The sequence below is a fragment of the Perca flavescens genome, chromosome 16 (genome assembly GCF_004354835.1).
Source record: "Perca flavescens isolate YP-PL-M2 chromosome 16, PFLA_1.0, whole genome shotgun sequence".
Classification (NCBI taxonomy): Eukaryota; Metazoa; Chordata; class Actinopteri; order Perciformes; family Percidae; genus Perca; species Perca flavescens.
Window position 1 is genome coordinate 16,442,216 of NC_041346.1, and position 21,426 is coordinate 16,463,641.

At 39.9% G+C, this 21,426-nt stretch overlaps 1 protein-coding gene across 1 annotated transcript in view; it reads right to left on the reverse strand.

The window, feature by feature from the left end:
• Nucleotides 1-15,564, reverse strand: part of LOC114571334 (fibroblast growth factor 3) — a 23,448-nt gene extending 7,884 nt beyond the window's left edge. The window contains exons 1-2 of the mRNA XM_028602233.1: nucleotides 15,513-15,564; nucleotides 12,934-13,650 (exon numbers count right to left, since the gene is read on the reverse strand). Of these exons, the coding sequence (XP_028458034.1) occupies nucleotides 12,934-13,650; nucleotides 15,513-15,564 (769 nt within the window). The remainder of the gene's footprint in view (nucleotides 1-12,933; nucleotides 13,651-15,512) is intronic.
• Nucleotides 15,565-21,426: the final 5,862 nt, after the last annotated feature.

Here is a 21,426-nt window from a genome sequence, read left to right on the forward strand (position 1 = left end):
ACTTTCATAAAAACAAGCCAAAAGGGTCTTTGCCAGTCAAACCCAAGCGTAACACTAACAGAGCTACAAGTACAAATAAACACAATCTGGCCTTCTAACAGTAAGAAACTGTTCATTAACAACTTCATCAAGACCGCTAGGATTTTTTAGCCAAAACTAAACTCCAATGTGACCTTGTCAAATCTCTAAAGGTGAATGGAAATTTGCCTTTTAAAATGCAAATCGGACACACGAAAGCAGACTGCAGATATGCAACAGCAGCTTTAATAGATTTAAGCCTTTTTTTAATCTATTACTTTTATTGGTCATTAAAGGGGTTATGACACTGGCAGATCATGGCTGCTTGTGTCTTGAGTTTGTGGTGTTTATCCACATTTCATGGATGGTTGTTGTTAATTTGTTGTCTGGTTCTCTCAGACTTCCTAACCTTTACCTTCAATGTTCCTTTACTTCGGTCTTCCTCACGTCCTTCTGTCCTCATCATTCTCTTTAAATGGCTCAATTTTCTTCTACACTTTTCCCAGTTAAAACTTCCTCTTTCTCAATAAACCTGTGTTTTAATCTGACTGAGTAGACCTAAGGCAAAAGTAGCTTCCCAACACACACACTGGCTTGCTAGCACAGAATGTCTAGTTTTGAATAAAGTACTGTTGGAGTAGCCTACAGTTATAGCCTACAGTTATTAGTTTATTGCCCAATTGAGAGGATATTAACCTTGGTTTGACATGAAAGTCACTTGATGTCTCTGATGGATTGATCTTTCTTTTTTAAAGTATGGTTTTGGGTAGTCATGACTTTTTAGTAGTAGTAGTAGTTAACAGAAGAGAGATGACAGGAAATGAGGGAAGACGGATGGGGAATGAGATGCAACAAAGTAGTTCTCAACGCAGGTAACCTAGGTAACTTAATAAATATACGATACTGTAAGACAACCAAAACGTAAAAAATTGTCCCTGATAATTTGACGTGTTTTTGCCCAGATGCCATAGAAAATAATGTTGAGGGTAACAGTCCACTTGCAAGTTAAGATGAATCAAACACTCGTCGTCACTCGAAATGAATTTACTGCTCTGAACAGCATCACAGTGCACATATACATAACATGCTCACAGATCCACACACACGGGAACACACACATACTGCAGACCTCCTGTCGACCCCCCCCAACCCACCCTGGCCCCCTTTAGAAACACGGTCAGTGAGACTCCAGCTGAACCTAAAGGTTATGGGAGGTTATGAAAATCTTTCCACTGTTTATCCAGGGGCTTTTTTGAAGATTATACTGCGGTTGTTTCCCAATTTGACCTCGACATGGTGACCAGCTGTGAGTGTGTCTACTGCATGCCTGCAGCCCGTAGTGGTCTCACTTTGTATTGTGAAATATTGTCACTTGCAGACTAGTTTGTGTCATGAACTCAGCGAGAAGAATGGAATTGGTTTAGTTCTTTTATTCTGGGTCCAGTATTTACATATTTGGATGACTTTACTGTGTTTTTTTTCCTGCAGCGACTAAATATGTCATGCTTTTTTTATTTTTAATATAAATGTGTCATCCAAGCAACACAAAAATCATAAAGCAACTATTACTACTATAGTAATATAGTATTATGTAATTTCATTTTTTAAAGATTTAATATCTGATTTGCATCAGTTGAGGTCTGAACACTAAGATCATTTTTCTCTAGGAAACTATGGCAACAGAGTGACTGACGATGTCTCGTATTCATTGTGACAAGAGTTTATATCCATGCATCTGCCAAAAACTCAAAAGAGAGAAAACAAGAAAAAACAACAAAAGAAGAATAGAGGAATTCAGAAAGAACTATGAACTCTATGAAGTCTGAGAGAGACCCAACACTTCTCAGTTGTGCAGTTTGCATGGTGAGTGCTGGCGAAGGTATTGGGTTGGACTGGAAACTGCTGTATATCATATGTTTTGAGGAGTGTTGAGGTATTGGTTTAGACTGATGTGGTTGACATCAGTATCATCATGCACTAAGTGGCCACATCACAGTCTGCCTGGCCAACGGTTTTGACCGAAGCTGAGAAAACGGAGGCCTGTTTCAGATTCATCAGCATCAATATTTTTTTACAAATAGAATTTTTGTCTAAATGATTTGTTTTCTAAATTTGTTTTGCTGGTATTACATTTCTGGGTTATACATTTGATTAAACTAATATTGTGTGCCCTTTTATGTACTACATTGAATGTGTTTCTTCTCAAGTATTTTTTTCATTAGCAGGATTATTCTATTTGACCTGCACTCACTGTGTTATTTAGTGTATTCTTTCCCCCATGATGGTTTTATTTCCTTCCCTGACAGGAACACTCGCATCACTGTCTTTTTTGTTGGACAGAAATAGCCGAAACCACACACTGTTCTTCAAGCTGTTTGTGATTTCAAAACTGGCCGGGGGTATGAAAAGAAAAACAAACCCAGATTATTCCAAAATCAAACAAAAGGGATCACCTGAGTGATAACCCTCAGTTTAAAAGTCTAGCCAACAGATAGCGTTAACTTTCTCGTCTGAGCTGCTCATCGTTCCAGCACCGCATAATTTGAGATCACTTTACGGGGCGCAGCAAGACCGCAGCAAGTTATGTCACACACATTTAAGAGCTGCTTGGAGGAAACCAAAAGAAATTCACAGTGATGTTAATGGTGATTTGATGGAGAGGAGAAAAAAAAAACATAACCACCTGAGATATTGTGATTCCTTTAACACAGTTGACTTTGTAACATGATAAAGTGCCAAAGCTGCCAGCTTCTGTCAAAACATTTCACAAGCCTGACACGGCAGGAGTTATGTTTTCATGCAAAGTGCTGTGACCGTCGTCTGCATTTCACACATTTTTTTATTTACAGTTCAGCTGCCAGTGAGATGTTGCCCAACTGTTGCGGTTGGATTTGTTGGTGTTGGACTTTCAGCTTTAGAAATCTTGTTATATTACACCGCAGATATAATGCACCGACATGCTTAAATATTATTTTGCCGCAAGTCTTTCTGTATCGTTCTAACTTTCTTTGTCTCACACTTTCATTTATGTACACACACACACACACACACACACATACACACATAGAGGGTAATTAGCTGGCATTCCTGGCTGCTCTTTTCAAATGGCCAGGCTGTCCAGATGCCTCTCTGGACTCAACTCTAAGCTTTCAGCTCTACCTTTGATGACTCCATTAAGAGCCTCACTTTCATGCAGCGTGTGTGTGTGTGTGTATGTGCGTAGCAGGGTTAGGGTTGAGTGAGAGAGTATGGGGGAGCAGGAACATGAGGGTGTGTGTGGGGGGGGGTTGGCTTGTCCTGAAGCACGGCGTGTCTATATGGCAGCAGCCCTGGATGTTATCTGTTAAAGGTGTCTTTTCTTCACCTCCTGCTCAGGGGCGTAGCACAAAAGTCTGGGCCCTGTAGAAAGGCATTTTCTGTGGGCCCCTCCCCGCATCCACAGCAATTCATGTGAACACCAAAGTGACACTTTTAGTATTAGGCTTTCAGTGCATTTTTCAGCATAGTTTTTCAATAGCTATTAGAGAATATCTGATGAAAATATGCTATAATGCAATTCAGGCTCTTTGCTTTTTGGTTTTCTAAAAGAAGTTTGGCATGACTTGGGCTGCAACTAACAGTTATTTTCATTAGAGCTGCAAAGATTAACCCATTAGTTGTCAACAATTGTATTAATCGACAACTATTTTGATAATTAATATTAATCGGTTAGTCTTTTTTTATTTATTTTTTATTCTCTGATTCCAGATTTTTAAATGTGAATATTTTCACTCCTCTTTGACAGTAAACTTTGGAAAACATTGACATTTTTCACAATTTTCCACCAAATTACTAATCAATTAATTGAGGAAATAATCAACAGATTAATCGACAATGAAAATAATTTTTAGTTGCTGCCCTAATTTTATTGTCAATTAATCCAGTGGTTCCCAACCTGGGGTCCGGGCACCCCCAGGGGGGGCGGCAAAGATCACAGGGGGGGCGCGAGTCTTTATCTGGTTTGAGGTTGAGGTAAAAAAAAAATATTTGCACGTTAAACAAATTATGATAATACACTAGAATATATAATGTATACAAAAGTCTGTATGAAAACTATATATTCTGTTGTATCCTCGTTTTTCCTGCTGCCACGGCATCACTATTTTATGAATGAAAGATGGTGGAGAAACGTAACAGTGCTGATAACTGCTCTGTGTCAAAAAAGAAAGTAAGGCTCTATTTCCAGAGTTACCTCAACTTCGGTTTTGGGGGAGGGGGGGGGGCTCGGCTTTTCTTAGGCATGAGTAGGGGGGGCGCCAAGGAAAAAAGGTTGGGAACCACTGAATTAATCTAACGATTATTCTCTTGATTATTTGGTCGGTCCATAAAATGCCCATCACAATTACATAGAGCTCAACGTGACGCCTTTAAATAATTTTTTCTCTCACTAATTCTTTTCAAAACCCAAAGATATTCAATATACAGTTATGTAAAACGGATAGAAACAGTAAATCTGCACATTGGAGAAGCTGGACCCAAGGGAAATTTGATTCTTGAGCTTGAAAAATGTCTTAAAAGCTTATCAAAATAGTTTCTGGTTAATTTCTGTGGATCGCCCTATAGATTTATCTGCTAATGGTTTCAGATCTAAAATGGACTAGATTACGGAGTGAGAAAGTTGTTTTGTTTCCTGCTAAAAGAGGTCACTTTTCAGCCCAGTTTATAATATAAAGGGTCATTTTATGGGATTATGCTGTGGATGAAGCAATTAAACCACACTACAAACTGTATTTTTATAATCAGAGCTTCACATTTAACATTGGTGTTTGCATTGTTTCTCTTTTTTCTTCACAATGACATTCTAGAACAAAGTAGTGCTGGCTCCAACTTTGCTAAGATTACACAACGTTACAACATTACGGCGTGGAGAAAAATGTCATGCTGACATGGCAAAAACTGCAATTTCCGGCTCTTAACAGTAAATGATGCTACAAACGTCATTGTTTACTTGAAAGTGAATATTGCTGGGATTCTGCTTTGCAGTTTGTTGCCAAATTTAATGATTTGTTATTTAGACAACAACAAACTGTTGGATTGATGTTAGGACAGCACTGAGATGAGCCAGAAACTGAGTTGAATGGGCAACATGTTTTCAAGGATAGGACTCCGTACTCTCAGATGTATCCAAAACATCCACACAACTTAAGTACATTTGTAAAGTACATATTTGCTCATTTAGCAGATTTGTATACCAGTCGCATGGAAATGATGATTCACACAAAATCTTGATAGTTGTTTAGAAATCTGGTTGATTACTGAGAACTAGTTGTACGTCAGAGTATCTCCCCCTGCTTCCTTTTCTTTCTCTTCCTCTCTCAAGAATATTTATAAGTGTACTTGGCAAGAATCCGCCACATAACATAAACAATGAAAAAGTCCGTCCATCAAAACCAAGATGTCCAACTTAAGATTCTTTGCGGACAATAATCGACTCTTGGTGTTTGGAGCCATTTTCTCTTCAGGGAGCCGAAGCTTTCCAAAGGAGCTGAAGATCTTACAGAAACATCATTTTCTGCTAAAAGACTTTTGTTTAAGGTTGTGCCTAACTGGTGGAGTTTGTGGCAGGGCCGCCTCGGTCTGCCTACAGAAATCTGGCTCTCATTTCAGTCTTGATGTAGCTGACACATTAATGGACGGGAGTGAATTAATGGGAAATATCAAGCAGCGATGATAGGAAATATGTAAACTGGGATGAAAAATTAGACGGATCCTGTCATTGTCCTCTTGGCAGAAACACTGAGCTTTCAAAAGTATAACAATTGCACTTTAACAATGTAGAACTATCTTAACCAGAAATATCTTAACCAAACCTATTAACTGTGATGGGTTGTTGTGATTATTTTCAGCTCTGCATGTTTTTCCAGACACATCCAAAGCATTAACACACACATGCCCCATAAATTACCCTGTTTGGGTGCTTGTGGGGTCAAAGCGCGCTCATACATCTGGACCTCTGGACCTCTGGACCTTTACATTCACCCCTATGTTGGAGATGAAAAATAGTGCTGACGAAGGTGGGGAGAGAGAGGCGAGGAGTTGCGTAAATAGTAGTTGTTTTGTTTACTTATCTTGACTTTAACAACATTTTTAATATTAATTGTAGATTCACAAAAAAAAACTATTGAGATGAAAATATTGCATTTGACTGAAACGTTACATTTTAGTCGCTCAAATTTAATCAAATATGCAAGTCAAGAATGCCATAACTGACAACTGTCTTTTTGTTACTAGACAACACGTAGACCATCAATGAACTGTACTGTTGCAGTCATGAGGAGATGAAAATGCCAAACACCAATAAGCGCTGCACATTTTGCCATGGTAGGGGCCAGATCATTTCTTGCGTAACAACTCATACTGGACCTTTGAAAGTTTCCAAAGTCTCAGACGGTCTAATATTTAGTTAAAGACAGAAAGTTGTAAAATGTCTACAACAGGTCAATTCAGCAACACTTACTCCCTCACAGCCTCAGGTTCACAGTGTAACCTGTTCATCAGTACATGCAGGTTTTCTTAGTGCAGTCTCTGCTTTTTAGATATTGACGGCCTGATTTGTAGGACTCTGAATAACTCTTGTCCCAAACAAAGATTATGTAATAACTTTTGTGAAGTCCCATTAAACTTCCAGTTAATACCAGTAAACTGCCTATTAATCAGTCTTTCTCAACAGTCTACAACAATGTTATCAATGCTTTGGCTTGGTTTCATTATAGTAAAATAATGTTGCTCTTATGTAAGATATACTTAATGTTGTGTAATATTTCTGCAGGACATTGACCGCGTTTGTGCCGTAGATTCCGTTAAAAGGAATCATGAATCAGAACTGACATGATTTGATCCAGACTCTCGTTGCATTTCAGATATTACCAAAACATCATCATGAAGAGTGGTATGTGAAAATGAACTACTGACTTGAGGATTTGTTTGTCCATACAAGCAGATTGTAGCTTCTAGGATGTTATAAGGTGATAAAGTAAAAGAGCCTGACTAATTTCACTTGTTACCTTGAATGGTTTTCCATGAATTTTGTTTACAACCCATCGGGTTGTTTCAGCCATAAGCAAAAATTAATGTCAGTGCAGTTGGAGGGAGGGTCAGAGGCAGTATAGGTTTATTGTATGTTTTCACAGGACAGCTGAATCTAATTGTTGATGTTAAACTCGGTTCTGGCAGCTTTAGGAGTACTCAATGATAGGTTCAGTATTTCCTGAACAAGCTTGTGCAGAGATGTTTGCACAACACTTTTATTTACGGCTGTTGGACAGAAGAGTCCATGAAGATGTCAAAGTTACTTTGAATGAAAAGCAACGCTGACACTAACCTCTGGTACATCCAGTACCTCCTCATAACTCTCTTTTATGGGCCACACTGTTACCTTTTCCCATGAGAACCTTAAACTCATCACACAGAATGCGGGGCGAAACAGTCAGAGTAAGGCAGCAAAAATGAAGACGTACAGAAACTGAAAAAAGGGAAAAGGCTGGGACTAATTTAAGATGTTCAGGAAGGGCAGGCACTTGTTAGATGTTTTTTGTGTGTTAATTTTGCTGAGTCATTTGAGGTCTATGGATGCAGAGGAGAAAGATAAATAAGTGCTTGTGGTTTTGAAGACCTTATTCAAATGTTCCTAAATCACAAATAAAAGAGAAAGAAAGGGATTCTACCATTTCTGGGTGAATTTAGCTTTTTGTTGTAATATGGAATGTAACTGCAAAAATCTCTATCTCACCAGGTAATTTTAATCGAGTCCTAATAGGCACATTTTCTCAAAACAAGTGGGAGAAATCTGCCAAGGCCAAGTTTGAATTATTTCCATTACAAATCGACTTGTTTCATGAATTTTCTAGAATAGAGTGTATGTTCCTTCATTCTAGTGCAGTGATCTGTCTTGTTTCAACATACTGACACTCGCAGACACTTCTGAAATTAGGCCTATATTATATTAAGATATTTTGTGTTATATGTTATGTTATATATTATGAAATACTGTATGTTATGATATATTATGTTAAGAAAAACCCAACTTCAGATTCAGTTATAGAAAAATGTACTTTGTACGATGTGGAATATGCACTTCAGGAGAATAGTTTCCTCCAGAAGAATTAAAATGTATTAGTCTTGCACACAGAATGTGAAATTTGAATCCCCCAGCTACAGCACATAACTAACTGTGGCGGAGTAACAAAACAGCCAAAAGTGATGTGTGTAGTGTTAACCTTTGCATTAACAAAGCTTCCTGACTCGGGTCAAACCAAAGGGGCTGGACTTGTGTAATTAGCCTGGACGTGGAAAGCCTGCACTAAATCAGAATAATGTCCAGTGTATTGGACTCTCCATAAATCGTGGTGCGTTCGATTCATTCATGTCAGTGTGTACTGTGTCTACTGTGATTAATGTTAACAATAAGTATGTGTGGCAGTTTTTACAATCCGGGTGGCCACAATGAGAATCAAAGCTCCAACTGTGGTCAAGTTGGCACCATTCAATACTAATTGAGCTACGCAGGACCACAAGTCTGTGGTCCAACTGCAAACACATGTCCATTTGTTTCATTGCTTCATTTGTTTGTTTGTAAACAAGATGTGACAGTCCGTGGAGGACATTGAGGGTAGAAAACAAGGACAGTTTTGTTGCTTATGGGCAGTGAAAGGATCAATGCTAATCACACGACGGCCCGACAGGATTTCCATATTCAGACTAGGAGCGCCTTATTTTAAAGGCCTTATGAGGTGAGATGGATAGAAGGACATTGATCACATGAGCGCAAATAGACAAACGCTGACATGCACCAGTGAGCACACATTCACAATCCAGGCCCAAAACCATAAATGATGTACTCCCTTCAGCTTTGACAAGATGATTAGAAAGGCTCGGCCGTGGAGGAGAGCCTCGACCTCGGAGCTGGAGCTGCAACTTCTTCATAACCTCTGACACCATCTAATGACACTCATTTGCAATCTGACCTCCTGAACATTACCAGACACTAGACCATGATAACAACACTAACAACTGCCCCCTCACTAGCTGTTAATTTGATGCTATTCTAAGGGAGTAGTCCATTTTTGACAAATAAGATCTTGGGTAAACTTATAGATGTGCAACACTCTGTTTGCTCTGACACATTGGATGCATTTGTGTGCACTGTGTTATCTAGGTGTAATTGTATGATATATTTATATGTAGAAGATTCTCTCAAAAGAGCCATGTGTGTTTAATGAGCACATAAAGGCTAGAAACCTGCATCAAAGACCTAATTTGTCCAAACATCTGTGTGCAGCTTTGAAGCAGTTGTTTTGGTTCTATCAGCTCTAAAACTGTACAATATAAATAAACAATGTTATAATGTGTATAGGCATATAAAAACAACTGATCAGGAATGGTCCTGCAGAAAGCATGTCTAGTATGTCAAGTACCACATCCATGTTCTCAGTTAAGGGAGGAGAATTTAATTATGTTCTGTTTGGTTTAGTTTGAAGGGTACAATTTGTTCTCTCCTGATTTTAGAGCACATGCAAAATAGCAGGAGGTGGCACATAAGCACACACACTGCTGTACATGCAAGCTTGTGCACAGATACAAATACTGTCAATGCACAAGCACCTAAACATATTAAATGATGTGCTGACACACACATTATTTAATCTTTATTTCATTACAGCCGAATCTCTCCAGTTTACCACCAGATTTCCACCCATATTCTTTCAATCTGAAACGTGTTAAAGATCTGCGCTTGCTATCAGGTAGACACAACTTGATGAAATGCCTACTAAATATACTACCAAGAAAACATATGCCCTGAAAGCTTTGGCCAAGTCCTCATATTTAGGATTTTTTTTAATTTTGCTCTAGAAAGTTCTTACCTACTTCCCACCACAATCAAGTGGCAAGAGCTGTTGAAATTGATGGATTGCGCTTCTAATGCCATGACCTGATGTCATTATAGTAAGTGACACGTTGCACCCTAATGGTTGAGCTCTTTATGTGCATGTGTATAAAAGTGTATGTGTGTGTTTGCACATGTGCTAGTGTGTGTGTCAGAGGACTGCAGGCAAGGGGAGGGAGGAAGGGACGCTAATTGAAATTCCTTCAGCCATGTCTGGCAGAGCCTTGGTGTCTGAGTGACACACACACACACACACGCATAAACACACACACAAGCACACACATATTCACACTGGCCCTGGCCCTAATAAAAGTGGGCTTTGCCATATGGAGGCCATGTGCAAGACTGGCCTCTCTCTGTGTGTGTGTGTGTGTGTGTGTGTGTGTGTGTGTGTGCGTGTGCGTGTGCGTGTGCGTGCGCGCTCTTTGCAGGAGAGGCTTGTACAGCACCACAGAGCCACAGACAGATGTATACAAACCTATGTGTTCGGTATAAAGTTGTGCAAATGATAAAGATCCATTTTTGAAGATTACATTCCCAGACACACACACTTTACATGCTGTGACAGAATCGCACACATACAGTAGAAGTAATGCAGCAAGAGCCTCTTGTATTATCTTAAAGAAATTAGCTTATGTTTTAGACGTCACCCATCTCATTCAGTGAGCTGGCAGGGAAACTCTAGGCAGGTAAATGTGGGAGTAATGTTCTGTTCTCCCTCAACAACTACTGTCAATGTGCCCTGAGGCGATGCGCCTATTCTGAGCTGCGCAGAGACCAGAACACTGTGGCAGTTGTGGAGAACTTCCAGATGTGTTTAACTAGAAGATAAAGTTGTGGACAGAAGAATGATAACAGCTGATTTCCTATTCTGGATCAGTCATAAATGATTATGATGACCCTTACAAGGCATTAACAGTATTTATCATTTTACAGATGAGATTAGGGCTGTCCCAAACGATTATCTTTTAAACGATTAATCTAGCGATTATTTTTTTCGATTAGTCGACTAATCTAACGATGAATTTTTTGATTAGCGATTCTTTTCCCATTGCTCAATTATTAACAAAAGGTTCAAGTTTCTATTTATTTAAATTGTTTAACACTGCACTGAATTTTTAGTGCAACCTGAAGCCAGATGCAGGCTATCAATCCAACCACAAAATAAAGTCACTTTCAGGAGGAATACAAAAAATAATTTGCTTTTTTTTAACAGTAGGTAAAATAATGAATAAGCTCTTGTTTAACATCCAAGCTCTTCTCCCTTTAATTTAACTCTAATTATTTGTATCTAAAGGCTGGTTAAGCACTGTAGGGAGGAGAAGTTGGACAGTTTCTTCGTCACGTTCCAGTGATTGGCACATGTGGGTGACGGCATTGGATATGCGTTAGCATGTTAGATGTATTCAATGTATTTATTGTACAAGGATTACCTCTTGAGATGTGTCATCTCATTTTCAAGATGGTCCTTGTTAGGACTGGACAATTCAAAAGACAAGACATTACAGTACAACAACTTGCGATCTTAAAGACGCCAGCGGGTCCTCTAACTCTTGTGGGTCGTCCTTTCGTGCTGCTATCTCTGACTCACTCACTGGACCGTCAACCTGACAAAAAACTGCACGTAGGCGAAGGAGTTTGGCTAGCTCCAGAGCTAAGGCGGGGCTAAAGATTAGGTGCCCCTAGAACCCGCGTGTCTAACAGTAGTTCCTCATTACATTAGTTCCGCATTATATTAATTAATTTGCACGCAAGTTTTATTTATTTATTTTATTTAGTGACTCGTCGACGCAAATTATTTGTGTCAACGCATTTACGTAATCGACTACGTCGACAAATTGTCCCAGCCCTAGATGAGATGCTTTGTTGCTGCCATAGCTATTGTGGTACAGTTTGGTTTTTAATTAACTGAAAACAAACCGTAATTGTATGTTAATGCACATTCTTAACATGCATCTTAACTTCTATTATCTTACAACAGATTCCATAAAATGTGTGCATTTTGCATTCATCATGCAATCATACTTTTTCCTTCATCAAATCCTAAAGTTAAGTTATCTCAAAGTGCTTTAAAGGTACCAGTGGGGTTTCTCAGTGCCCAACAGTGGAGGATTAAGAGCTGGGAGTCTACCCAGTGTGAAAGAGTGTAACTGTGTGAATGTGAGACTGAGTGGTGCTGACAAAAGAGCATGTGTGCTCAGTGATCCTTCTTAGGATAAATAAAGGTTAAAATCATATTTCACAGCCCTCAAAATGCACAACCAGAAAAAGGAGCAAGAATCGCATGTCTATTACTTTACATCTGAGTATGTATAACCTCATACTTAGCATGTGCCCACCACTATTATAGCTGCAGTACAATAGCAGCAAGGAGTAAGTGGACTTGTTTCATTCTCCCCAGGGGTTTGGTAATAGCCGTGTTTTAGATATTTCCTCGAAGAAGAAGAACTTTCTCTGGGCAATTTCTAATTGGTTCCAGTGGATCATCTCTCTTTTTTATCTTCTTGGCATACTCATTTTGTTTTTTCCTCTCCCTTTCCCACTGTCATGCTTCCCCCTTCCCTAACTTTCTGTAGTCTGGCTTGCCTCTACACATGGTGAAACGGCTGAAAAGCATGCGGCTCTGTTATTTGTTTTTTTGCCCGGTCACCTGTTTTGATGTGCACATTTGCCAGGGGTGGAAACCAGAAACATCTCTCTTCACAGATAAACACAATGAGAAAAAACCAGTCCCATCATTTGCTATAGTGTTTTCTTTGACAAATATGGACATAAAAATGTTTTAATAGCAAACTTCATAACATGGACCTCCCTTCTATCAATTTTTAGTGCAACTAAAAAAGTAGGAAACTATATGGCTCAATATCCAATAAAAGCTTAAGAAATTCCCAGATGGCCTTCTAATTCTCACAAGCTGATATTTCCATTTTTAAATACAGCTCAAAATATAAACAACCAGTGAAACGCAGAACAATGTAACAAAGTCGACTTACTGTATGGATCATCCTCACTTTTGGTGCCATTAACTTTTCCTTTCTTGTCAATGCGAAGGAAGAATTTCTGGTAGGAGAACAGTTTCCTTCTGCGCACATCTCCTTGTAGATGGTTGTAGCTGCTCCGCACGTGGCGCCCGACGACCGTCGCTGAGGACGATGACACATTGGTCGCCCGTGGCAACCTAGCAGAGGATGCGTGCAGCGGTGCCGGTGATGAGATGAAGATGTGAGGAGGAGTCCCTCGCGGTGCATTGTGGTGCTTTTCAGAGTCGGGTGATAAAGCGGACAGCGGCGATGATGAGGAGGGTCCGAGCAGGAGAAGCAGGAGAAGGAAAGTGACCGAGAGGATGAGTGAAGGAGGTCTGTAGCAGGGGCAGGTGGAGAACCAGGCGACCGGTGCACCTTGTGTCACTGTCCATCTACACATGGTAGTGGAGCTGAGAGAGCTGTGGAGGAGCTCAGGGGCTGGGGCATGCTGAGCTGGGTACAGGGAGAGGGAGCGAGAGTGGGAGAAACTCCCCCTGACTGACCACCTCCTCTGTCTGGGGACCCCCAACCTCACTGGGACTGTAGGTGTTATAACCTGAATGGCTGACTGCGGTAGATGTGATGTAGCGTTATTATCTGTAAAAGTGATGGCGATGCAGCTGCTGGTGGGGGTGAAGCCTGCAGTCTTGTGGCTGACTCTGCTGTAGTCCCCGGGGCTGTTTATTCCTCAGCAGCGCCGCAAGAATGCGTCAACATCAATAACTCAGATCACCTCTTAACGGGAACAACTGGGGGTTCGCCTCAAAGACCTCTCACCACCTCCTCCCTCTCCTCCCAACACTGCTGCTCTTTGCTCCTGGTTGCTCACACACGCACACACACACACATGCGCACCCACCCACACGCGCACTTACTCAAAATCCCTTTTTAAAGTTTAAATGTACACCTACACTTTCACATCCGAAGAAAAAAACACACAGTCCATTCATATACAAAATAAATAAAATCTACTCCACCGCACTTCCACAGTCCAGGGAGGTGAATAACAGAAAGGCGGAGGAGGTCTGGATAAAAGATGCCAAACTGCTCAGTACTAAGTGAATAAATAAAAACGGGGAGTAAAAAAAAAAAAAAAAAAAAAAATCTCCCGAGAAATCCACGCAACGCAGGCCACAAAAAAAAAGAAATTCACAGAATCCAAACTATCTTCTCTTCTTTTCTCTCTTTGTTTCTCTTGGTTTGTCGGAGCTGGTTTGAAGTTACTTGAGTGTGTAACTGAGCCCGGGAGCTCTTGTCTTTCTCCCTTGTCTTGTTGTGCGTCTTGTCAGTGAGCTGAGTTGAGCTCCTTATCTGTGCTCTGTCCTCTCGGAGTCTGAGTGCTGGAGCAGTGCGTTGCCTCTCTTCTTTCCTCCTGTGTGGGGCTCCCTCTCCTTTGGCCCCCTCCCTCTTTCCTTTGCCTCTCCCTCTCCGCTATCTCTATCAGCGGTACACTTTCTGGTTATCTGGAGTTTCTCTGAGGTGACTGAATCTTGTCTTTCCTTTCACCTTATTTATTCGCTGCAGTTCCCCAGATGTCATCTCTTAGTGTAATTGGATGTCTATGAAAACCACTTGGCTTTGAAGAGCTGCGTGCATTTATGTATGTGTGCATGTGTGTCCGCACATGTACGTGGTGTGTGTGTTTGTGTGTGTGCGTGCGTGTGTAGGGGGGATCTGTCCCACCCTGTTTTCTCTTTCCCTCCCTCTATTCTCTGTCTCCTCCCCTTCCCAGACAAAACTCCTCCAGTTGAGCAGAGCAGGTCCAAAAGAAAACCATTCTTCATATCTCTCTACTTTTGCTAAGCTCTTAGGTTTATCTTTCTAATATTTCTGTCCTCTTGATTAGTACTGTGTATTGTTATTGACATTTTTCAGTGCTGATAAAATATCTGTGTTTTGGTACTTACGGTACCACAAATGCACTGTAATAACACTGAAATAATGAACATGTTTCTTTACAAAACACATTTAACAAATGAAACCCAAATTCTGAAATATTAAATTTGCATCACAAGAATGTTGCCTAAGTACAATAAATTTGAAACTGTCAACATTTATTTTAAATCAGACTGTGAGCATTCAGTGACACGTTCGTGACAGTTTTTTATTCTGTAGGCTGGGCTAAGACATATTATGGTCAGTACTAAAACAATATTAAACTTTATTATAAGGTACATGTCCTGGTCTCTACTAGTTTTTACTACATATTAATCCCTGGGGACGAAACATAAATAATTGACAGTTCAAAGTTCAACAATAAATAAAAGATGAAGCATAGTGTTAGTTCAGGCAGAGCGCTGAAGTCCCGCTTGCATTAGCCGATTGGCATCACCAGCTTCATTCATGTTTCTACAATCACTGGCTCATTCACAGCTCTGACTTGTAACATCCAATCATATTCAAGCAGGTGCGGCCATTATTAACCTGACACCTGGGGGGGAATTGTTCATTCAGCAGAATCCTGGTTGCTCCCTCAAAGAGTGTCTCCGAGTAATATTCCTGATTAGGTCATCTTCTCCAGTGCAAGGGATGTTCATTACTAAAATTACCTCCTGTAGTGTTTGTGACGGAGTTAGAACCTATGAATCCTCCACCCTCCATGATACATAGTGCATGAAAATAGCCATAAAATGTCTTCTCTGTGAATATACACAGACCAGTTTAGTGCTGAGTCAAGTCCCCCTCAGCTATTTTGACAGATACTCTCAAGTGATTTCTTTACTTGGAAGCTTAATCTTTAGATAAACATCTCTCTGTTTGGATGAAAGAAGTTGTACCTTACGTGTGTTGCTGCGTTTACTCTATCAAGAATCTAGGTCTGCTGTCTGGTTTCAGTATTGTTTAATTTCCTTTTCACATTGTTAGACAACAGCCACATCTCCGCCCCTCTCAGTTATTACTGGAACTACTAACTCCTGTCGGAGGTATGCAGCAGATTTGAGTTATCACGTTCGGCTGTATTTTTTCCTTCATTAAGTCCCTCAGTGTCAATCAGTCATGCATCAGTACTCCAGGATTTTATTTTCCTTTCAAGTATAAGCTGTCCTATCCAAATAAAGGCCTAAAAATGCCCCAAAAATAATCTTTAAAAAACAGAGAATTTGCAGCAGTTGGATGATGCCAGCCATCTGTCATTCACGTCAACTTAAAGGGGTGATAGAATGATTATATAGGGTATTTCACACTGTTCCTTAAGGTCTCCAAATAGGGTATGTAACATTGGTTGGGCTGAAAATGACCCGGGTGCTGTTCTATGCTCCCTAATGCAACCCTATGAAAGAGCCCTGGATTGAAACGATTGAAGGTTTTCTCCCTTATATGGTATGCTCATGAATATTTAGATGAGCTGCGCGCCGATTGGTTGGTTTACAACGAGCGACACACACACACACACACACACACACACACACACACACACACACACACACACACACACACACAGCCCCACCCCTCCTTACAATGAGCTGAACGAAGCTGCAGAGGCTCCAGTGTTGCCAACTTAGCGATTTTTGTCGCTAGATTTAGCGTCTTTTCAGACCCCCTTAACAACTTTTTTTCAAAAAAACGACTAGCGACAAATCTGCCAACTTTCTGTAGAAAAGACGCCAGTATTTTCCGGCGAGCACGCAAAGGTATTTCTCTCTTGTGTCCGCCAAAACGGTCACTTCTTTCTTCTGTTCTTCTGTGACTGAGGAACAGCCCCTCCCCTCTCTGCTTTCAACTATATACAGCAGCACTGATCAGAAGGGGAGACGGCGAGTCAGCAAGCTGCCCGCAATCTCTTGTGGAGCGTTATGACTTCGAAAAACCACAGGTTCCAGGTAATCTTATAATGGATATGTGTTTTCAGTTATTTAAACAAACGATCGGGGAAATAAACGCCTCTTGTCCGCGAGTCTCCCGATAGAGCTCCAGCCAGCTCACAGCGGGGTCTGTTAAGGTGGACAGGCCGGGCAGCAAACCATCGACCCCAGCAGGCACCCGCAACGGCCCATATTTGAGCTCTACATAGTTGATTTCTCGCATAAAAAAGTCTCCGAAGTGAATTTAGTAATGAAATAGCAGACAAACAATGTATAAAGTGTCTAAGATCTGAGCAACCAACATTAAGAACACCAGCTGGTCTCAGACCAGTGGTTTGTATGTACATTTTGGGGCCTGACAAAGGTACAGACTCTATAGCCAAATAAGGTACAGCCACCTGAGTTGACGTCAACTACTGGCTGTGTTGAGATTCGCCCGTTTTCAGTGGCAGTTTCAAATTGTGAGATTTGCATAGGAAAGAGGTGTCAGTCGCACTTTTAGGTTCTATATATGCCTATTTTACCCACCGAACTGTCGTAATTCAACTATGACAAGGTAAACTAGGGCTGGGCATCGTTCAAAATCTTTCGATCCATTGCCAATTTCGATACCTCAGTTTTGATGCCGGTTCCTAACGATACTTTTTTCGATACCATATGTTTTAAAATCCATTTCAACATCAACAAAAATACATTAAACACAAAGCTTTTATGTTCCACCTTAATTGTGAATCAAAACGGTGATCAAAATTTAAAAATTCTGGTAAAACTGCTCACTCAGAGTAACATTATTAAAGCCTGTCAGTCAGTTATCAGGGCAGAGAAATCACTGTTGTGCCTGCTTGTAAGAGGAAGTGTAACGTCAACAGCACAGTGACCGCTTTCCGCTTGCCATTAATATCATATCTGTCTGCGTGAAGTTTTGAAAAACTGTAACCACACTTGAAACCACTTTATCGGCATCGCCGTGACACTGTGATTTCAACCAAACTGCAGACAGTTTACTCCGTCCGCACCTCTGTGTGTGTGTGTGTGTGTGTGTGTGTGTGTGTGTGTGTGTGTGTGTGTGTGTGTGTGTGTGTGTGTGTGTGTGTGTGTGTGTGTGTGTGTGTGTATGTATGCTCTCAGTCTTCTCTTGCAGAGTCCAGTCTGTGCAGACATGCATTCACAAGCAGCCTCTTTTGCTTTTCTTTCTATAGTAACAATCTCCATATGGCAGGCGTTCTGAGGTTGTGCTTTTTCTTGCATGAAATGGATCTGTGTGTGTGTGTGTGTGTGTGTGTGTGTGTGTGTGTTGGTTGGAGCTCCGCTCTGTGTCAATATGCAGAGAGTACAGATAGCTTGCGCTTACGCGCTCAGACGCTTTTGGAACTGAAATTTAAAAGATAAATAATTTTTTTCAGTGCCATAAAAGTATCGACGTTCGGTACCCAGCCCTAAGGTAAACTTGGTTTTGCGTTCTATCACCCCTTTAATACCAAGCCTTTATAGATCCAACTTCTCAATTGTGAGGATTTGTGGTTTGTTAACTGAATATCTTTGAATTTGATACTGTTGTTTTGAAAAAAAAACAAAAAAACAAGCAATGCCACTTTTTTTCTGACATTTTATAAAGCAATGATTAATGGAGAAAATCTGTGCTGCACTTGTTCAGGCACCAGTGGACCATCTTACATGTCAGCACCACAGACAGCACTTTACGATGTAGTTTTTCACCATGCCATATGTAATTGAATATCCTCACTTTGTATCGTAAACTTTTCGTAGTGGCTTGTCAAGCTTCATTTCTTTGGATCGAGTGTGCCGTAAGAGGATTCTCTAAGGCAGACATTTACAGATATGATTTCTGAAGAAGAAACTAGCAAAGTGTTGATACACTGACACAGCTAGAAAAACAACCCCCAGCAGTGCTGCATTTTGGGTGGGGTATAGATTTATCTTTTACATCCATGTCTCATTCATGCTGATGTTTGCCAATTGATTTAACTTTATTGCATTGAAATGAGAAACATCCTTTCATTCATTGTAAGTCTCATAGAGCGGATACAATGAGTTGATTAATCGAGTCCATAGACAGAAAATGAATCCGCCACTATTAAAATAATTAACTACTTAACTAACTCTGTCATTTTATGTAAGAAATTAGCAATTGAATTGTTGAGAAAGAACATCAACATTAGGATCAATTAGAAAATACTCATTAATTGCAGCCCTTAAGTCTTGAATGTAACTGTGATCTTTTTGGTCAAATTTGATAAGAAATTATATATTTAGGATAATGTTGATCACAGAAGCTCATGCATTGTGCATGACATGCAATGGCAGTTGAATGAATGAATGAATGAATGAATGGGAACTTGTGAAGCAATGGAAATGGAAACTTTTAGGAAAAGGCAAACAGAAAAATGCCACAAGATAGAGAGAAAGAGAAAAAAACATCTGGTCAGTGGCTCTGTGGCTTGAATTTGGGGTGTGACAACACAAACGACACACACCCACACATATGGACAAAAACAAAAACAAATACACAGAGTATGTCTCTGACTCTTCTTATATTGCGCTGAAACTTTCAAACCGTTTACTCATTGCTGTTCTAATAGTAATCACTATTGAAGTAATTATCAGTTGCTGATCAATCGCCTCACCCTGTAGTCTCGTTGTTCTGTGTAACAGTCCTAACGAGACTCAGATGTTGGAAGTCAGTCGTCCGTAGGGGAAAAAATGTTTTGTCCCACCAGAAAACAATTTGTTAGATGCAGTGAAGCACCACATACTCGTCTTTTTCCCCCTGAACTAATGTAGCCTGAAGGCTGTAGGGGGTTCCCTTCATGGAAACGTTTTTAACTCAAATGTTTGCTTTACAATGTTACACACAGCTCAAAATTAATGTACATGGTTTTACAGTTTATTTTCTATCAATTAAACTATTTTTTTTTTTTTTTTGTGTGTGTGTGTGTGTGTGTGTATATATATATATATATATATATATATATATATATATATATATATATAAAAAAAAAAAAAAAAAACTAAGACATACTATGATTGCGATGCTAGTAATACATAGTTACAGTAGGTCTCGTACATTTAGGTCACAACGCAAAAGCAATGCCTCTCTAATGACAAATATATATATTTCTTTTTAGATGTGGCCACATTTCTCAAAATCTTTTTCCCCCCTCGTAGGAAAGAAATGAGTCAGTCTCATTGTCTCGTGGTTTTGGCTTAAACTGCCGTTGCAATCTGAGGCCAAACTTCAAAGTCAAGCAGAGTGGAAGTGCTGATCTGGGGTCAGCACCCAAAGCAAATGGCTATGATCTTATTTATTCCCAAAGAACCACGCGGATTGTAGATCAGTAAATGTGAGCGGCTTCGCGGATTCCAGCCCAGATGAGCTGACACAGGGTTCCCTCTGGCTCCGCTGGTCATGCCTTGGATAAGTCTTGATTGCTCATGCCTAGGAGGAGAATGCCATTAGGGACCAGCAGTTCAGCTCAGTGATTCTAATTGTTTCATTGCGGTTGAGCTGGTGGCTTTGAATGCATTATGGTCTTCAAACCAGCTCTGCAGAAATGGCTCTGGCAGTTAACTTTAATTACAGACACATTAAAGCACTTACAGACAAAAAGGGAGGTCTTGTGATAACGTACAGATACATTACAGTTTACGGTCAAGCTGCTGAAAAGCTGCTCAAACAGCAGTTAAAATCTCAAAAATGCAGAGTACTTTGATTAGGATCTGTTCAGGATCTGAACAAGCTTTTCAATTTGAAGTCATGATTTTAAATGAATCAAAAAAAAACTTTTGAAAGCTCTGTATTGTTGCCCTTCCCACTGAGTGCATGAGTACTGTATTTGTCATCCCATCGCAATCTACTATATGCACTTGAAATGGAAACAAACACAGATCAGCATTTTAAATGCAGCACTAAGAGAGACTAGGGTTGGGTACCGTTTGGATTTTTACGATTCTGATGCCGAACCGGTACTTTTAAAACAATTCAGATTCCTAAACCGATTCTTGAAAAATTATATCAAAGAAAGGCTCTTTTGTAGAGTTTTTTTTTTTAATTGAAAATTATTTAAATTGAACAATATATTAACGTTTTAAAGTACTTAAATATGTAATAAGTAATTATAAGTCACTTAACACACAACTACAATCATTTAACAATAAATAACAGTACTATTAACAAGTAACAACAAAATAAATGTTGAGATGGTATGCTAACTAAACCAAGCTTCAAACTTTAGCAGTTCTTTTGCAGAAAAATGACCGTATTTGCCGTCTCTGGCAAGATGGTGACATAGTTCAGTAAGAGCAACGCTTTGGTTTAAGGATATTTTATAATTCACACACCGCAGTATTTCTGATGGTCTCCTGATGCTAATTTTCCCCCCAAAAAAGAAGGCATATTTATAATCTAAAATCCTAAAGCTACATGGGACAAATAAATGCAGGACTGTCTTCACGTAATAATGTCCCAACCGTCACAACTGTCACTTATTAGAGTCTTGACGATCTGGTTTTTATCACTCACTGGAGTGTTTTATTGTTTCGAAATTATATTATGCAACATCATATGAGCCACACATGAGTATTTTCTGTGCGGTGACCTTTTTAGTTTTAGTGCCTGATCCAGATGATTATTGGATAACGA